General features: G+C 44.5%; 2 protein-coding genes across 9 annotated transcripts in view; one reads left to right on the forward strand and one right to left on the reverse strand.

Moving 5' to 3' along the window:
- NUMB (NUMB endocytic adaptor protein) overlaps positions 1-5,369 on the forward strand; it is a 57,904-nt gene extending 52,535 nt beyond the window's left edge. For all 6 annotated transcript variants that reach the window (XM_081890275.1, XM_081890279.1, XM_081890278.1 and 3 more), the window contains one exon: positions 3,373-5,369. In XM_081890275.1, coding sequence (XP_081746401.1) covers positions 3,373-4,088 — 716 coding nt within the window. In that variant the 3' untranslated portion in view covers positions 4,089-5,369. The remainder of the gene's footprint in view (positions 1-3,372) is intronic.
- A 3,797-nt stretch (positions 5,370-9,166) lies between these two features.
- Positions 9,167-18,103, reverse strand: part of PAPLN (papilin, proteoglycan like sulfated glycoprotein) — a 56,432-nt gene continuing 47,495 nt past the window's right edge. For all 3 annotated transcript variants that reach the window (XM_081889605.1, XM_081889603.1, XM_081889604.1), the window contains 5 exons: positions 17,615-17,752; positions 15,456-15,583; positions 12,781-12,889; positions 12,318-12,493; positions 9,167-10,798 (listed from right to left, as the gene is read on the reverse strand). In XM_081889605.1, coding sequence (XP_081745731.1) covers positions 10,650-10,798; positions 12,318-12,493; positions 12,781-12,889; positions 15,456-15,583; positions 17,615-17,752 — 700 coding nt within the window. In that variant the 3' untranslated portion in view covers positions 9,167-10,649. The remainder of the gene's footprint in view (positions 10,799-12,317; positions 12,494-12,780; positions 12,890-15,455; positions 15,584-17,614; positions 17,753-18,103) is intronic.

Below are 18,103 nucleotides of genomic sequence, written 5' to 3' on the forward strand. Positions count from 1 at the left end.
TTTACAGCCTTTCTGTTTCACTCTTTGCTACAAAAAGCAATTCCAGAGAAGATAACAATAAAATATGCATAAAGCAAGGCAGAGGAATTGCAATTTGAAGAGAGAAAAAAATCCAATCTGGCATTACATTCCTGCAAAGGCCTGGGCAAATAGCCAAGTCTTTACCTGGTGCAGGAAGCGCAACTGTGTCTGCACCAGTCTTATCTTAGAAGGGAGGGAGTTCCAAATCTGGGGTGCCACCACCAGCAAGGCTCTCCCTTGCATCATCACCAGCCAGGGACAGTTGTAGGAATAATAATAGGTGTTCAAGGATGTTTGAGGTGCAGCTTTGTACTTTTACTTCAGTATCTAGGGAAACATTTAGATGGCTTGAGAGAGGATAAGAATTTACTGCAGGACCAAGACTACTTTAGTAGCCAGGATACATCTGGCACCATTTGTAAATTCAAAGCTGGCACTGTAGCAGGGCACATGGGACTTGTCAACCTGGGAGGGTAGCCTATCTAGGAGAAGGAAAACTCTGATCCTAAACCTCCTCTGCCCTGTGGGATATCTTCGGGAGAAGAAAAGACTAAGGTGTAAATCCTACACAAATCCAGAATGGAGTTCCTAAGATGGTGCCTTGTACGCCTCCTTCCAGCAACTCCTGCAGCCAGGCTAGTGCCAAATTTATTGCTCTGCTTTCCTTTGGGCTATATCAGCAAGGTCAAGAGAGGGCAGCCCAGGGCCTCCATCCCCACTGACCATGCTTGCACCCCAAAGAGATCACTTTGGTGCTGCCAACACAGTGGTTTGACTTCACCCCTGAAGTGCGGCTCAGTCTAGCAAAGGATGAATCTACTGATTTGGGGGCAGCTGTACATGTAATGTACCAGACATGATCACTGTTTGCATACCAGTACTTCCAAACATCTGTACAGTCTTGAATGCATGTATGCATGCATTTTAGCAAGGGTTGCCAGATACATTTACCCGGTGGCATAAAAATGCATGTATGTTGTACCTTGCTGCAGTGGAAAGCCACAGGTTGGTTGTGCCAGTTGTGTCTGGCTGGACCTCCACATTTCTGCTTACCATGGGCAAGTAGCTTAGACCTTTGGCATAGCATGATGCCCATGTGCACAACGATCCCTCCCTGAAGTTCTCCATGAATTGCGCAGAACTTATGGGAAGTGTCTTTTTCACACTGTACTTTGGTTGGCTAAAACACCTGTTGCTCAGTGCAGCATGAGATTCCTATTGCACAGATCAGTGTTGAAGCATTTTTTGGAGCACGTAGAAGCAGCATAAGACTTGCGCTGTTCCTTCTCTAAACTACAGAGCAACATGTGACCTACCCAGAATCCTCTGGCATGTGTAGAGGACTTGGGCAAAGTGGAGAATCAGTGGTGAAGTCCAGCGATGGCTGACTACTGAGCCAAGCCAAATTTGTACACCCTTTTTTGGGTCAATAGATGTTTATATTTACTGCCTCCACTGGTGAAGGCAGTGTGCCTCTGAATAACAGTTTCTGGGAATAACACATGGGGAGAGCACTGTTGCACTCAGAACCTGCTTGTAGGCTTTCCACAGGCATCTGCTTGGCCTCTGTGAGACTAGAGGGGTCTTTGGTCTGATCCAGCAGGACTGGATTTGAAGCAGAGACCTTTCAGAACCCTACAATGCTGTCTGAGGTTCTGTAAGCCAGAAGGCAGGGGCAGAACTTCATGCTTTATGGAACCAAGCATACAAGTTTTACCACTGAGCTATAGCTTCTCATCTGATGGCACATGAGGCCACCACCTTGCCAAAGATAAGTAGGCCTGGGTCTGGTCAGTGCCTGGATGGATAACAGCCTGGGAACCAGATATACACTGCCTTGGACTCACGATGGAAGGCAGGCAGGATATAAATGTAACAAAAGTAATGAAAATAAATAGTTGGAAAGAAAGACCCAGAAGCAGCTCCAAGGTGAAGCATCAAAATCTGCTTAAGTTGGGGATTGTTGGACAACAGTAACATGCCCTTTCAGATTTGAAGAGTAAAGAAACTCAATAGAGGAGGAGTCAGGGGTTTAGCATTTGCAGAGAAGAGGGTGGGAATAAAGCATGATCCAGAAAAGAAGTATTAAGTTGAAATAAGTTAAAAGAAACTGAAATGTTAAGTATTGAATATTACAGAGCAATTAGACAGAGGTTAACAGACTGAATTGCGTAGAAAGCGTAAGCAAGGAGTATAAGTGAAGGAAGGGAAAGAACGAAAGCAACAAGCTGTCAGTAAGTACAGTTTCAAACTATCATGCCAGTTTTGCAAATGGTGAATTCCGAGTCATAGAGTTTATTTATTTAGCAGCCAGTACAGATATCACATGCTCAGGCTTGTAATTGGCGATTGGGCCATTTCACACCATGTTTGGCAATCTCCCTGATTCCAAAGTGGGGTGCATAAATTCCCCAGTGCCTGCTTGGAATGCCATGTACTATACTATCCTTCCCTTATTAGCCTTTCATTTGGCCTAGGGCGGGAGGAGATCCTAAAGTCTGCGGGCCAGTCTTGGCCCTCTTGGTTCCACAATGCCGTTTTGGGCAGGTCATACCCCACCCATGCTGGTAAAAGCAGGGCTTGACCAAAGCCATGTTATTGATTGCCCAAAGTACCTGACAACTAGCTGTGCAGAGCCAAGACCCAGCATTGAGCATCAATCATCTGAGTGATTATTCTGAGTCAAGCATATCAGAGAGCTGCCTGCAGTGCAGATGCATCCAAACTCTGTGGTAAGCAGGTTCATTCCTTCTATTCGAAGAAGGGGTGACCCCGATTAGTGCTGGACTCAGGAGAGCAATTGGGTCTCTTTGCAGCAGTTTCTCCCACCTGTAATTTGACTGGTGGAAGGGGCAAACCACTTGTCATTTGTGATGCCGTGTGACTGACAGGATAGCCCCCATCCACCTTTCAAAGTTGGCCTATTTCTAAGTTCTGACTCCTGGAGCCAATAAAATAAATCACAGCCCCTGACCTAGGGGTTGGCAATCTGGTACATTCTTGTAGTCCAGTTACCACGGCTTGCACTTTTCCTTTACTGAGCTTTATGAGTGTAAATATTTTCTACTTTGAAAGTGGGACTGGATGTTGTAAAGTCTGTCTTTGGGCATAACTCCAGTATGAACAAGTGCAAGTTCACATTTGTCCGATTAATCAAACCTGCTATATTAGTTGTTATATATTAGTTTCATAACTGCTGTCATGAAACTGACCAGCCTGATCCAATTATGGTTGGAAACTGGAACTTCTTCAAGGTCCCTGTTAGATCCTTTATCAAGCAGCAGCGATTAGAAACAGGATGAAGCGTATCCCTTGCTGAGATCTTACCCTAACTTCTGTTTTCCTTCATAGGTTCCGAGTGGAGTACCAACTCAGGAGCTGCCTCACCGAATCTGTTCCAGGCGAACCACAGACGTACTCCCTCCGAGGCAGACCGCTGGTTGGAAGAGGTGTCCAAAACTGTCCGGTCCCAGCAGCCACAGCCGCAGCCACAGCCACCTCCAGCACCCCAGCCACTCCTCCAGCCTCCTGTGGCTTCTCAAGCAGCCCCAGCTTTTCCAGGCAGCACCTTCATTGCATCTCAGCCTGTGCCTGTCGGTGTGGTCCAGCCCATGCAACCAGCGTTTATCCCGGCTCAGCCATACGCTGTCGCAAACGGAATGCCCTATTCCGCCCCAAGTGTGCCAGTGGTTGGAATCACCCCTTCCCAGATGGTAGCAAACGTGTTTGGCACGGCAAGCCACACTCAAGGATCCCACTCTCACCAGTCGCCTAGTCTTATAAAGCAGCAGACATTCCCCCAGTACGAAACTAACAGTGCTACTGCCAGTCCTTTTTTCAAACCTCCTCCCCAGCAGCTCAACGGGTCGGCTGCTTTCAACGGTGTGGACGCTGCCAAATGGCCCACAGAGGACAAGCATGTACTGCCGCCTGCAGCTGCCCAGCAGGTTGATCCATTTGAAGCGCAATGGGCGGCACTGGAAAGCAAATCAAAGCAGCGCACCAACCCGTCTCCGACTAACCCTTTCTCGAGCGAATTGCAGAAGACCTTTGAGATTGAACTTTAAGCAGTCCCGTGGCTTTGTGCTTAAGTCTGTATGTATGTATGTTGGAATTGGATTGGGTGGAAGGGGGGCAGAGGGGACGAGTGAGCAGCATATGCGCCATTGCTGGTGTCCCCATGGAATCAGTGGGCATACAGAGAGGGAACAATTGGGGTGGGGTGGGGGGAGGTGCTCCAAGCCCCAACCACACAACTATTGGGAAATCTAGGAAATGTCCCTGGGCCGCTTGCGTTCCTGCTTGGGAGCTTCAATGGCAAAGGAAATCTCAAAAGGGCTGAAGAAGGGAAATGAGCCCTGAAGCCCTTTCCTCGCACAGAACTTCAGAAGACCTCGTACGATGAGAAGCAAATTAGTCGCCACTATCTTCAGGAGGTGTCTGTCTACCTTCCTGTGAGCGAGCCATTCCTCTGAGCGGGGGGAAAGAGGGAGGAGTAGCCAGGGGGATACAAGCTCAGCTGGGGAATGGGAAGAAGTGAGAGCTGCTTGGCATATGCCGTCTGTGGAAAAGGATGAGCTTCCATTTTGAGTAACACAATAATTATTATATATAAAATAAAGCCAAAATCTTTATTTTTATGCATTTTAGATTATTTTAAATAGTTCTAGGTAATAAAAGCGGAATGAGTTGTAAGTAATCTTGCCAAAGGTATAAAAGGGGGTTGGATGTAAAATTGTACATAAGATTGATTTATCACTGATTCTTACGGTCAGTAATATGAGAGTAGAATGGGGAGCAGAGTTATTAGCTTGTTCTTGTCCTATCATTGTAAGTAGCATATTGCAACAACAATCATGAATCATGACCAATTCAAAAAAAAATCACAGTAGAGTAGTATTAAGAGCAGTATTGTCTTGGTTTAAAAACAATGGGTAAATTCTATCTTTTTAAAAAAAGAATTCAAACTAGATCATATTGGAGTACATATAGGTTTTTTCATATACTGCTGCAGTTTCCTTGTCTTGAATCTGTTTTAACACTACTGTGGTAAGTTGACTGTAATCATATCTACAATCAGATCTACTTAGGAACCCATTTTATGTGCATTGAATAGAATTTAGATTTTATTTTTTATTTTTTTAAAAAAAGCTTTTTCCCACTGTTCTATGTGAAAGCTTGTGGCTAGACTGCAGCTATTCCATGTTCTTCCTTCAGCAAATCATGAAAATCCATCTCATTTTTAATTTTACTCGTAAAACTTGGCCTTACAAGCAAACGTAAGTTATATATTTGTACTGATTTATAATCTGCTTTAACAGAAATAAATGTTGGTAGTAGATAATGTGGCTTTTTGAGCAGGTTTCCTTGTCCTTTTCCTGCAGTGTCTGTACTTCCTTGAATTTGAACTCATCTGGCGCATGCCTGATGTAGCAGGCTGCCGCTGCCATTCGCATTTCCGTATGAAATTGATTACTTGAAAACTAGAACTTAGACTTTTGAACACTTGGTTTGCTCTTGCTTTATTTGGAGTTCTTGAATGCTGTGAGCAGAGTCACTAGGTTTCTGTGTGTTGCATTTGAGAAATATGGTTCTTTATGTACCTGCTTCTGATCCCAAACTGTATGGCAATCTCTTTTTTGTTTAGTGGTTGTTGCTGCACTCTACTCAGAGGTAACCCTGGAGAGCATTCTGTGCTTCCTATGCAGCTTTATCATTCATATTCCTGTCATTCCAGAACTGATCCATTTGCAGGGATAGAGCTGTTTGTTGCTGCAGCATGAAAATGATTTGGCATGGTCTGTGATAACTGGCATCATCCATAATTCAGGACTCTGCCTGACTACACAATTGTCACTGGAAAACAGTTGATGATTAGGCTATTTTGACTTTGCAAGATTCAATAGAAAAGTAAGAAAAAGCATGAGTCCCTATACTAAACTATAACTGCATCAAATGTAAATACATGCATATTTATGAGAATTTGGAACATACCCTATTGCACCTATGTACAAATCCATCCCACCTCTTTCTCTTATTCTAGTCATGAGTTCTGAAAGTATAAACACACTCTTAACAAAGCTGCCACCAACTACACAATCTGTTGTTAACCATAGAACTTTTGCACAAAGCCTCAAGTAATTAGGCAAGGATTTCCATAAGGTGCTTTTGCACAGTAAATAGGCAGTTGCTAACTGTACATGAATTTGGACGCAACTCCTCAGCATTTTAGGAACACATTCCAAAAAGCGATTCCCTCAGCTATATATGCTACCCAGCTGTTAAAATCAAACGTTGGCGTACTCCTTCAGCATTTTTAAAAATCATAGCAAAACTACACGTTCTGCCATTTCAGGAACCTGTGTCATCATTTTATAAAGCATTAATACAGAGCTGACTCCATTTCCCTGCTGTGAGAAGCCAGACCTGGAATGCCCCCCCCCCCATGTTTTTAAAGCTGCAAATACAGGGTGCCTGTGCATCTGTATCAAGATTACCATCCATTGTGGTGCAGATGGAGCATTGCTCTGCTAAATCCCAGATTGTGTCTTTCCTGAGAATTGTATTTTCATTGTTTCAGATCTATAAAATTCCTGTGAATTGCATAGGATTCTTTTTTCAATTTTTGATTGGATAAATATATAATTCCTTGCCTGGTTTTTATATGGTAAATCTTTTGAGTGTGCCTTCCCTCTTCCACAGGAAACAAATTCTGAATACAAACCATTTCAAGGAAATCTAAACTATTTCAAGGAAATCTAAAGTATCATATCCTTTCTGCATTGAAAATATGCAATCACTGAGTTTGCTTGCACCTTTGTTTTTCAGCTGGGGGGAAAAAAAACTTGTGACATAATTGTTCCCATAGCACTCAGCTGTTCAGTGGCAGGCAATATGCATTGATCATATAGTTTCTGTCATCTAAACATTGCCTGTGTTGTAGATGCTGCTTTTTTAGAGGAGCAATAGATCCATGTTCTCAACAGTCTTAAGTGAAGCTGTTCCCATTGGGTAGTCAGATGATGTTGAGAACAAAGGCTGACTTATGAACACTAATCTCTGGGATAAAATGCCAATGCATTTTTCTTTCACTCTTCTACAGTGGCCGATTTTTAACTGTTCATAGCCCAGAAGCTCACAACAGTTTGGCTCTTTTATATCAGCCTTTGAAAATAGCGATTTGAAAACTGAAAAATAGTGCGACCTGAAAAAATGCAAGTTGCAGTGTGGAGCACTCCTGCCCGGTACAGGCTTCAATTGTAAACCTATTTACCTGGGAGTAAGAACTCAGTGGGATATGCTTCTTAGAGATGTATAGGATTGTGCTGTCAGGTATGTTGCACTCTAGGTTACTCAAGTCTAGTAATCATTCTCTTGCACATGCCCACACATTCTGCTCTATTAGCATTCCATGATTGCAGAATATTTTCTTTTGCATAGTTCCCCTGAACAAGTTCCACCTGTTTTGCATGGGTGGTAGGTAACAGTTTGGCTACACAAATGCATTTGCAGAATTGTGATTGCTGATAATATGTTAGTGTGTGTGGTGGTGATGATCCCAATTGGTTCATCCTTTCATGGATGCTGCTCATTCCAATATTTCTGAAATTAGATATCTGGGTGTTTTGGAAAGAGAAGCTACCCATATAGTTAATCTATCCCCAAGCTTAGTATGGTGTCAGTTGTCACACTAAATGCTTGTTGTATTCAAATGCTGTTGTATTAAGAAAACCTATTAGTAGATCTGGGAGCTGCTTCATTAGTTTTCCTGCGAAACTGTTCCATAGAGTGACATATTGGAGTTATGGTTTGTGGCTAGACTTGGGTTTTCCTACAAACTTGGAAGAGTCTATTGACCCTTTTATGTGTGGGTAGTTTTGCGCATAATTCTTTCCATCCTAGGGTCTTGAAAGAGCATAGTTCTGGTCCTTGGCTGTGTGGGATCTCCATGCAAGCAGGCTTTATGGCAGATGTTATTGCAGTTGGTCATAATACAGGGATCCTGGAACTGTGATTTACCGTGTACATTCATGTGCTTTGCAAATGGGAAAATGCAGGCCATTTCAAGAGCAAGTGGTGGTGGTGCATTAAAACGTTTCTTCCATGAAAGCATTGGATGACGGAAAGTTGACATTTTATCAGCCAAGATGCTGTTATGCTTTAGACTATAGAAAATAGAATGTGAAAGTTGTTCATGCTGAGTGTCCCTATAAACTGTGTTACAGTTTGCATGTGGATAACTCCTCGGTGGAAAACTTTACTGCAGGCTGCCCCCTCGGGGTCACCCTGAACAAGGAGGGATATGACAGCTGCATAAACCCAACAAGGCTGCCTTCTTCTCCTTTTAAGTTCAGTACAGCTTTAGCAGAGCGCAGGAGCAGTCTTAAGGTAGAAGCCATTCATGTAGCCTGCCATAGCCTAGAATAGTAAAAGGTAAAGGTACCCCTGCCCGTACAGGCCAGTCTTGACAGACTCTGGGGTTGTGCGCCCATCTCACTTAAGAGGCCAGGGGCCAGCGCTGTCCGGAGACACTTCCGGGTCACGTGGCCAGCGTGACAAAGCTGCATCTGGCGAGCCAGAGCTGCACACGGAAACGCCGTTTACCTTCCCGCTGGTAAGCGGTCCCTATTTATCTACTTGCACCCGGAGGTGCTTTCGAACTGCTAGGTTGGCAGGCGCTGGGACCGAGCAGCGGGAGCGCACCCCGCCGCAGGGATTCGAACCGCCGACCTTTCGATCGGCAAGTCCTAGGCGCTGAGGCTTTAACCCACAGCGCCACCTGTGTCCCATAGCCTAGAATAGTGGTTCCCAAATTGTGCTCTGCAGACCACTGGTGGTCCATAAGCTTCATTTAGGTGGCCTGCAGTCTGTCTGTGGTTTAAGAGGAGAGGCGGCACATCTACCACAGTAAATATACTGATTTTTCATTGCGTTCTTTATATTTTATTTTATATTGCATTTTATTGTATGACAGAAGTCAAATTGTAATACAATAAAATACAAGAAGCAGGAAATAAAATTTAAAAAATCAATATACAATGAAAAATCATACCGCATCTAGCTTGGTGTATTACAATTGCTACAGCAGGCAGAAAAATCATAAAATGAGCCATCAAGAAACTAAGTGGTTCTTGGACGTGGAGAGTTTGGGAACCATAGGCCTTGAATTTATTCCGGGACTGTTGCACTGTAGGCCACTGTGCTTGTTTGCAGGCTACTGAAATGACACAAAATCAGACTAACGAAAAGGTGTCCCTAAAAGTTAGCAAAGAGGACTACTGGGTGGTAAATCATGGCTTTACCTTATAAGTACATCTGTTGGTAGTGGGTTGAACTGAATGTCAATGTACAAAAGTATACATGTGCTTCCTGTTAAAGGCTTTGGAAAGGAAATTTCATTAAATTTCAACTTGTAGGCATAATTTTTCCTCTGATTAAGAACTAGGATGCTTCTTCCCATTCCCTCCACATGACATGTAGACTTTTTACTTTTGGGTTCTCACAACAACTAAGTGACTTGCCCAGATTACTGGGATACGGAATGTACAGGGTTCCCCCCCCCCCTTTCTGCCTGTGGTTTGGGATCCCATCCTTGTTTACATAATTTGTTTATACTGCAGTAGCAATTTCTAGAGATCAATAAAGTTGACTGCTTTGTGGCCTGGACGTAAAAGCTTCCCTTACCCAACATGACCTTTCTTGGCATCAGTGGTTATCCTTAGATGTTACACATTCACGTTGTGATCTGAGAGTAATTTTTCTGAGAAGAAACAGAGCCCTGGCTAGCTACACATAGGAGATAGCCCATATACTCTGGCATTGATATGCATGAAGAATCCCAGAACTTCACAACAGACTTTGTTCTGCGGGAGACTTGGAGTACACCCCTGTGCATATTTACTTGGAATTAAGCCCCCCCCCTCCGGTGTTCAGAGGGGCTTATTACCAGGAAAAGGGCTACAGAATTGCAACCTTATTTTCTCAGGAGTATCAGAAGTGCAAGACCCAATCCAAATTCCTATAGTTCTTCATTTCAGCAACTCCCTTGCAGCTCTAATACTAAGCATTGTTTGCATGCTGCCAAGGCCTCTTCATTTACAGCTGTCTGTATCTGTAGTGAAGCAAATCCACTTGGTCCAATTGCGACTCTTGAAAGTTGGAAAGGGTTGAGTGATTGTAGGACACTTGTGATACCATAAGGGAAAGACTGACGGTCAACCTGCCAACTTTCCACAGACATGTGAGCTCAGTGGCTTTATTTTTTGTGTTTTAGTCTACTTTAAAGGTGAGTGCTGCTTGTTATCATTAATCAGCCTGAAGGAACCTTTCTTCCTTGCTTTTTGACTCTTGTCCATATTGCTTGTTAAACTATGTTAGAAAAACAGTCCCTTGTTATTTCCTTGAATGGGTAGGGCAGCCAGCTGTTAGACAATCAGTGTTTGTGTTGCAAAACACCACAGAAAGCTTAAGAAAGGTAGAAATTTGGCTACTGCTACCTATTCTCTCCACTTCCCAGTGTGTGACAGTGTGTGCTTGAGTAAACAAATATGGGATTTCTCAAGCAATCAGGACTGTAGATCATAAACTTCCTTCTTCTGGAGCAGGACCACATTAGGGGAAAATGAGGTTCAGCCCTGGTGGTGAGAACAGCTGGCACAGCAGAAGCTAGAGTAATATTCATTATTGCAGAGTTGAGCCTGTATAATCAGGTCACAGTTGGCAAGGTGTGGTTGGTCAACACATTCCCTGCTTGGGTCCAAAGGGAGGCGTGCAGGTACTGCAGGAGAAGGAAGAGAGAAGAGGACTTGAACACAGTTTGTTTCATGCAATCATCTAAGACTACAAAAGAATTTACTTCCTGCACTATAGGCTAGAGTATATTCTGTGTTCTGCACCTTGAACAAATGTGATAAGAATCCATAGCTTCGGAGATATTCAAAGGCAGAAATGAGCAATAAGCTCTGTTTGATCTCCCATGTTCTTAGCAGTTGCCATTTTTAGTAAGAAACTATCCCCTAGGCCAGAGATTTCCAAACTTTTCATGTTGGTGACACACTTTTTAGGCATGCATCATTTTGCGACACAGTAATTCAGTTTTACTATCAAACCGGAGGTTAAACTAATCCCTTTCCAGCCCCGGGAAGAGCACAGGGAGTGTTTGTGTGACACCTACACACTGCAGCCGACACACTAATGTGTCCTGACACACAGTTTGGAAAGCTGTGGTATGTGTGCGGTTCAGTCTGAGAATCACCAAGCAGTTGTTACCTACTATAATTAGTTCAGCCCTTAGCTTTTAATAACTGAAACTGATTGAACTTGACCTTGTATTTTTTTCCTCCTCCACTTCTATACAAGCAACATTTTGTTTCATTTTCAAAATAAGGTTTGGCAATTTTAGTGGTATATGGTGGTAATCAACTAAGTTTTACTCAAGCCCATTGCACTATCTAAAATGTAAGTTGAATACCACCCCTGTAGCACTAAAATTGCTGAACCTAAGGAGATGGTTCCATTTGCTACTCCCAACACCCCCTCTGGAGCCAAGTTTAGGGGTGCACCGGGGGGGGGGTGGCGAGAGAAGGCCATTGAGCTAGTGGAAGCCTTTGTGCAGGGTTTCCACTGAGGGGAAACTATGGGCATGATTCAACAAATGAGTCCCATTTAACACAGTGGTTTGGGGCAGGTCTATAGTTTACCACGTACAAGCTCATTTGTTAATGTACAAACAACATTTTTCTCCAGCTACTAAACATGTTTGACCCAAACCCCAAGAAATGTAGTTTTACTTTAGTTCCTAATTTATACGGAAGTAGAACAAGGTAGTCATTACCTACTGGTCCTATATCCCCCTCCAATGGGAATGCAGCATAATTCACTTCCTACTGGTGCAGTTGTGTGCATTGTGAATGCTCATGCTGGCCTAAGGTCAAAAGCTTCAGGGCATTAAAGATAACAGTGTTATCTCTTACTTTGGCGTCCTAGCAAGTGGTATGGCACAGGGCTACCTGCTACTGAACATGAAAATTCAGTTTCAGCCATACTGAAGCATAACTTAAAGCATAAAGATAGTGGTAAAACCAACCAGGGCAGTTGTGTTTAAAGGAGAAAATTAAACAGGACAGGCATCTGAAATGTAAATTAAGAACCCCACAAGTCTGCTCCAAGGGGAACCTGATCCTACTGGGAGATGCATTTACCTGAGGCCCAAGAGAGGCTAGCATGTGCTCATAGTGTTCAGAATGGAACTCTACAATTGTGGAGGCTTAGCTGGAAAGACTGTAGAGCATACATACCTTCTGGCCTCTTCCGGATAAGTTTCAGCTCTGTACTAGCACTGACAGAATTACTGCCACTGTAGGCATTGCAGGTGTAGGACCCCTCATCACCCGTCTGCACATTATATATGAATAGGCTTCCATCCTGGGACGTCTGGACATGATGGCCATCGGCTCTCACCGGAACTCCATTCCTGAGCAGAAAGAAATGCCTTTGTTTTGCACTTTGAAAGAGAGAGGCCTCTCACTTACTGCAGACCCCAGGAGAAGGAAACACAGGCAGACACACAAGTGTTTTAACAAGCCTACATGAACAGAGACCACATTCTCAACAGCTGAGTTGGGATTGAAGACTAAAGTAAACCTGGATTCACCATTGCTGTGGTAATGCAAGTTTTTGCTTGCCAATTCATGTCTCACTGGAATTGAAGGGGAAAGGAAGGGAAGGTAAATTCTGCAGCTCAGTTTTTCCTTTTTTTACCTTGACCATCTTATGTTCACATTGTTGCCTGTCACAACACATTGAAGCTGAGCAGTCTCCCCCTCTGACACAGAGAGGCTGGGCAGCAGGCCAGTGATTCTCAGCTCCCCTGAGGAGGAAAAGGGTATTGTCAATCCCAGGAAGAGTCCACGCAGGGGGCCAAGCCAATTCCTTCAGGAACGGGGCTGTGAATGCCGAGCTCTGAATACCCAGCGCTGACTAACTACCCAAAGCTCTGCTGCTTGCATGAACTTGGCCTCTCGAGCTGGACACTAGCCTACTGTAAAGTGTGGGAAAGGAATCTCGGCGCCATTTTCCACAACAGGATCCTTTGTCCAGAAACCTTATGATGTAACCATCAACCTATAGTTAAAATGCCTCTTTCTTCAAGGCTCTTCTTTAGCAGCAAAAATATGAACTCTGGTCTTAGCAACAACAAAAAGCAACAACTTTGTTCAGTCACAGGAGTTACTTGTTCCCAGAGTTCCATAGAGTTGAAGATTTAAACTAGTTTGAAAGTTGAAACTGCCAAAACTGCCCTAGTCTCCACCCCACAAAAAAACCCCTTATGAATTTTGTGTGGTCTTCTAGCCTCCCATCTAATTTGAGAGACCTTAACTCATTAAACCAGGAGGGCTGCTTTTGCGCTGTAGTCAAACTGGCTTATGTAGAGTCAGACCACAGGTCTACCTAGCTCACTCTTGTCTACACCAGGAGCTGCTAACCTCCTTTTGACCCATGGGCACATTCAAAATATACTGTGGGCACCATCCCCTTTGGTTGCTTTTCTTCTTCACCCCACCCCAGCAGTCAGCGTCCCCTCCCTTCACAGATGAACAAAAATAAAAGGCGCTCTCTTGCTCTTGCAGTTACGGGTAAAGTAGAATGGATTGAATGTGTATGATTGTACAGTGGTACCTTGGTTTACAACCATAATCCGTTCCAGAGGTCCGGTTGTAAACCAAAACAGGTTGTAACCCAAGGCACGCTTTCGCCAATGGGGCCTCCAAAAAATGGGTTGTAATCCAAAAAAGGGACCCACACTTCCAGGTTTGACGTGGTTGTAATCCAAAACGGTTGCAAACCAAGGTACCACTGTACATGGGATCCCCTCAAAATACATCCAATTACAGGTTACCCCTTTATAGTAAACATTGCACATCTGGTGATTTCCATTACTACAGAAACATTGATCCAAGGCATGGATCCTCTTGGTTTTTACACAGTGTGACAAGAGAACCATTACATCTGTGTACACATGTGCCTAATGATTTGGTTGTGGTTTTGAGAGGATCTCTTACAAAAATTATGAGCCTCTATGTTTTTGTACCATGGCCTTACTGGAAAGTCGATGGAGGTAGATATGATCTGTGACCTGATGGTGGGAAATAATGCAAATTGGAGAGGATCTGTTTTGCTGGATTCAACTTGAGTGTTTGTGCATGTGTCTGTCTGTCTCCACCCTATTTTGTCCCCCCGGCTGCTCTGATTTCCTCCTCCTGGATTGCTCCCTTTTCTTTCCTATCTTCTTGGTCACTCTGTCTTCTGTTCAGCTACTCAGGTGCTGATCCAGTTCCTTGAAAAGGCTGTGGAATTGGGAAAGAGGAAAGTGGGAAAGAACATTGCTCTTTCAACTTCCTTTTTCAGCTCTATGCCATTTCCAATGGTGGCAGTGGAAGAGAAAGGTAATCCCCTTCACCATCTCAATATGAAAGGGTTAGTGAGCAGGGGAAATGCTCAGAGGCTTTGTGGGCACCAGGGGAAGTCTTGAAGAGGGCCACATTGGTGACCTCGGGTCTACACTAACCAGCAGCAGCTCTCCAGGGTTTCTGATGGAAATCTGTTCCAGCCTTAGATGCAGGGACAGAGCCTGGGACCTTTTTACATGCAAATGCATGAGCTCTAACTTGGTGCTACTAATGATGAAGCTAAATTTGGGCACCTCCAGTGTGTCAGTATTGTGTGGGAGTGATTCAGTTGCATGCCAGAACTTTAGCTTTGTGCACTTAAAGTGGTTTAAAGAGCTCCGTTGCCCTAGCAAAACAATTTTTATTTTTAAAAAGTGTATCAAACCTTTTGCAGCTTGAAATGTGATGGGGAAAGGCCTTGAAAAGTGTGATATGAATGAATTACTGATGGGAATGTGTGTGCAACACCCCACAAGCAAAACAGAATGAATGTTTATTGTCATATAACCGCCCTGCAAACAAATTGGAACAAATGGTCCATGAAGGCTGGATATAATCAAACCTTATTTGTGCAAGCAAATCGGGATGAATGCTCATCTGGAGGGGCCCACATGGCCTCATCATCATTAGCACCAAGTACTAATAAACATGTTGCTGGCTGCTTGAAACAGAACTGTCTGAGGCTGCTTTGTGTGAGTGGCTCAGTTTGGAGTTGGTTTTTTAAAAACACATCACTGCAGCTCCCTCTCATTTTCAAACTATTTCAGATAACCTAAATACGAAGGAACCCATTGTTTGAAACACACAAATATCTCCCACTCCAGATTGGTTGTAGGTGCGTATTGGCTCTCAGCATTGTTCATTGGCCTGATGCTTGGTTTAACAGCAGCGGCACAAATTGAGCATTTCCATTTACCTCCTGTGCAAGTTCACCCTAGTCCCCCCTTAATATCAAAGCAAGATCTATCTTCCTTCGCTTTTTAGTACCTCTAGGTATGATCTGGACTCTTCGCTGATCCTGATCCCGGCCATTGGAAGCAATGCAGGTAAAGAAGCCAGCATCTTCAGAGGCAAGGCGACTGATAACTAAGGCACCGTCAGACTGCTGTCTGTGCCTGGAAAGCAAGAGAAGAATAGCGACTATGAGTCTTAATGAGAAGGAATTTATTTGCATCTGACTCAATGACTTATTTGAGAGAGGTCACATTGCTCAAAGGGACGCGGGTGGCGCTGTGGGTAAAAGCCTCAGCGCCTAGGGCTTGCCGATCGAAAGGTTGGTGGTTCGAATCCCCGCGGCGGGGTGCGCTCCTGTTGCTCGGTCCCAGAGCCTGCCAACCTAGCAGTTCGAAAGCACCCCTGGGTGCAAGTAGATAAATAGGGACCGCTTACTGGCGGGAAGGTAAACGGCGTTTCCGAGTGCTGCACTGGCTCGCCAGACGCAGCTTTGTCACGCTGGCCACGTGACCCAGAAGTGTCTTCGGACAGCGCTGGCCCCCGGCCTCTTAAGTGAGATGGGTGCACAACCCTAGAGTCTGTCAAGACTGGCCCGTACGGGCAGGGGTACCTTTACCTTTTCTTTACATTGCTCAAAGCATAGTCTGAATGCAGGTACCCTTACTGTGCCTCCACATCTCTCTCTCAAAACTTGTTTACGACCTCTGAGGATCAGCTGTCAAGCCTGTCTGACTGCTGCAAAGTGAACAACAACCAAAGAGCAGTAGTCTCTCTTCAAGCTCATCCTTTTGAATTCAAGCTTGTACAGTGCAGGTGGGCTTCACCCCTTTTATCTGTAAAACCAGGAAACAGGCAGAGGGTCTTCTCAGTAGTGGCACCCTCCCTGTGGAATGCCCTCCCTTTAGCCAGATGTCAAGGAGATAAAGAATTACATCTGAAGGCAGCCCTCTATTGGGAAGTTTTTAATGTTTGCTGTTTTACTATGTTTTTATGTGTGCTGTAAGCCATACAGGGTGGCTGGGGAAACCCAGCCAGTTGGGCGGGGTACAAATAATAAAATTATTATTATTAAAATAACAATTACTTTTGCTGTCAACTACTATGTAATGACTTTGAAGAATTTTAAGTCCTTGGTTGTCACAAGAACCAATTTTGGTTAAGTGGTCACAACAGTTTTGTCACATTATTTCAGTGAATTTGGCAATGAACTGGATGAACCAGAATAAGGACCGAGTAAGTCACTAAATGTGGGGTAAGCAGAGCAGGTATGCACCATGTAAGGGCAGCCTTCTTGATGCAGGTGACCTCTACTTCCCCAACCTCCACCACCAAGGTCTATGCAAAGACCATCTTGCCCTGAAGGGAGGGGAATTCCCTGCCATCTAGTTCCCAGAGTTACAGCTGAGGTGGCCTCCCCCCAACCAGGAGCGAATGAAGGCATTGTGACACCTGGGGTGGGGCATCACTACGTAGGGTGCATGTGCAGCGGTGCTACGTGCGACGCATGCGCCGTACATAGCGATGCCACACATGCGCTGTACATAGCAGTTTGCCACCGCCCAGTGCCGTACGGACGGTGCCGGGATACTCTGCTCGCAGCTGCAGCCACGAAGGGAGGATCCTCTACATGTGGCTGCAGCCGCAAGCAGAGTGCCTTCTTGTCACCTCCCCAGACATGGCACCCAGGGAGCACCGCCCCCCATTGGTACACCACTGCCCCCAACACTGCCACCAGGCTACCTAAGGACCCACCTTGCCCTCAGGACAGGAGAGAACTAGCTTTCAGAAATTTTGAAAGGAGTCACAGGCTGAAGGGAAAATAGTAGGTAGCTACAAAATGGGAGTTGTAATTAAGACTTTGGGTGGGGAAACAGAAAGAGAAGGGGGTTGCTCAGATAAGGTTTTGCTAAAATGAAAAATGAGGATGGAGAATGACCTGGGGAGTTGGCATCAAGAGAAATGGGGTGTGGCCTCAGATGAATGCGAAAAGCTATATTGTCACAAAGAGTGCCTACAATAGTGAAAATGTACGTTAGCAGAGGATGTGCCTTTAAAAACGGTAAAAATTGTAACAAATGCTTGTCCCTAATTAACCTAACAACGTAGCCCTGTTGGTCAGAGTGGTTTGAGCTGTGTACCCCGGCATTGAAAGAAGAATATGGGAAAGTAGAAACACATTAGTTGTAGCTTACCTTGGAGAGGAGATGGGCTCTCCGTCTTTCTGCCACTCAATGGTTACAGAAGGCAAAGCCTCTACACGGCAAGGCAATCTGACTCGCTCCCCGATATTGGCATCAACAACTGAGGGTTCATTCTTATACATTTTTAACCTGGAAAACAAATTTACAAGTGTTCTAGCTCTGTATTTTGAATCTGTGTAATGTAATCAGAACCTTTCTCTTGACTTTTCCTGTGAACAGCACCTATGCAAACACACACACACACACTTAGTATGCAGCGGCTCCTCATCTTGATTTGAGCATGAATGGATTACTGCAGAGGCTGCACTTAAGACAGAAGTTGCAAACCAACTAGGCGAGTGCTTTACAAAATGCAGGCTTGTATAAACACATCTTCCTTAAGTACTCTCTTGGCTGCAAGCCTAGAGAAATGCCTTTAGCCACAAGAATCCACAGTAACAGAATGTTCTTTTCAGTGCCATCCCTGTAGCCCCAGCCTGC

The sequence above is a fragment of the Podarcis melisellensis genome (genome assembly GCF_964234715.1).
Source record: "Podarcis melisellensis genome assembly, chromosome: 1".
NCBI lineage: Eukaryota > Metazoa > Chordata > Lepidosauria > Squamata > Lacertidae > Podarcis > Podarcis melisellensis.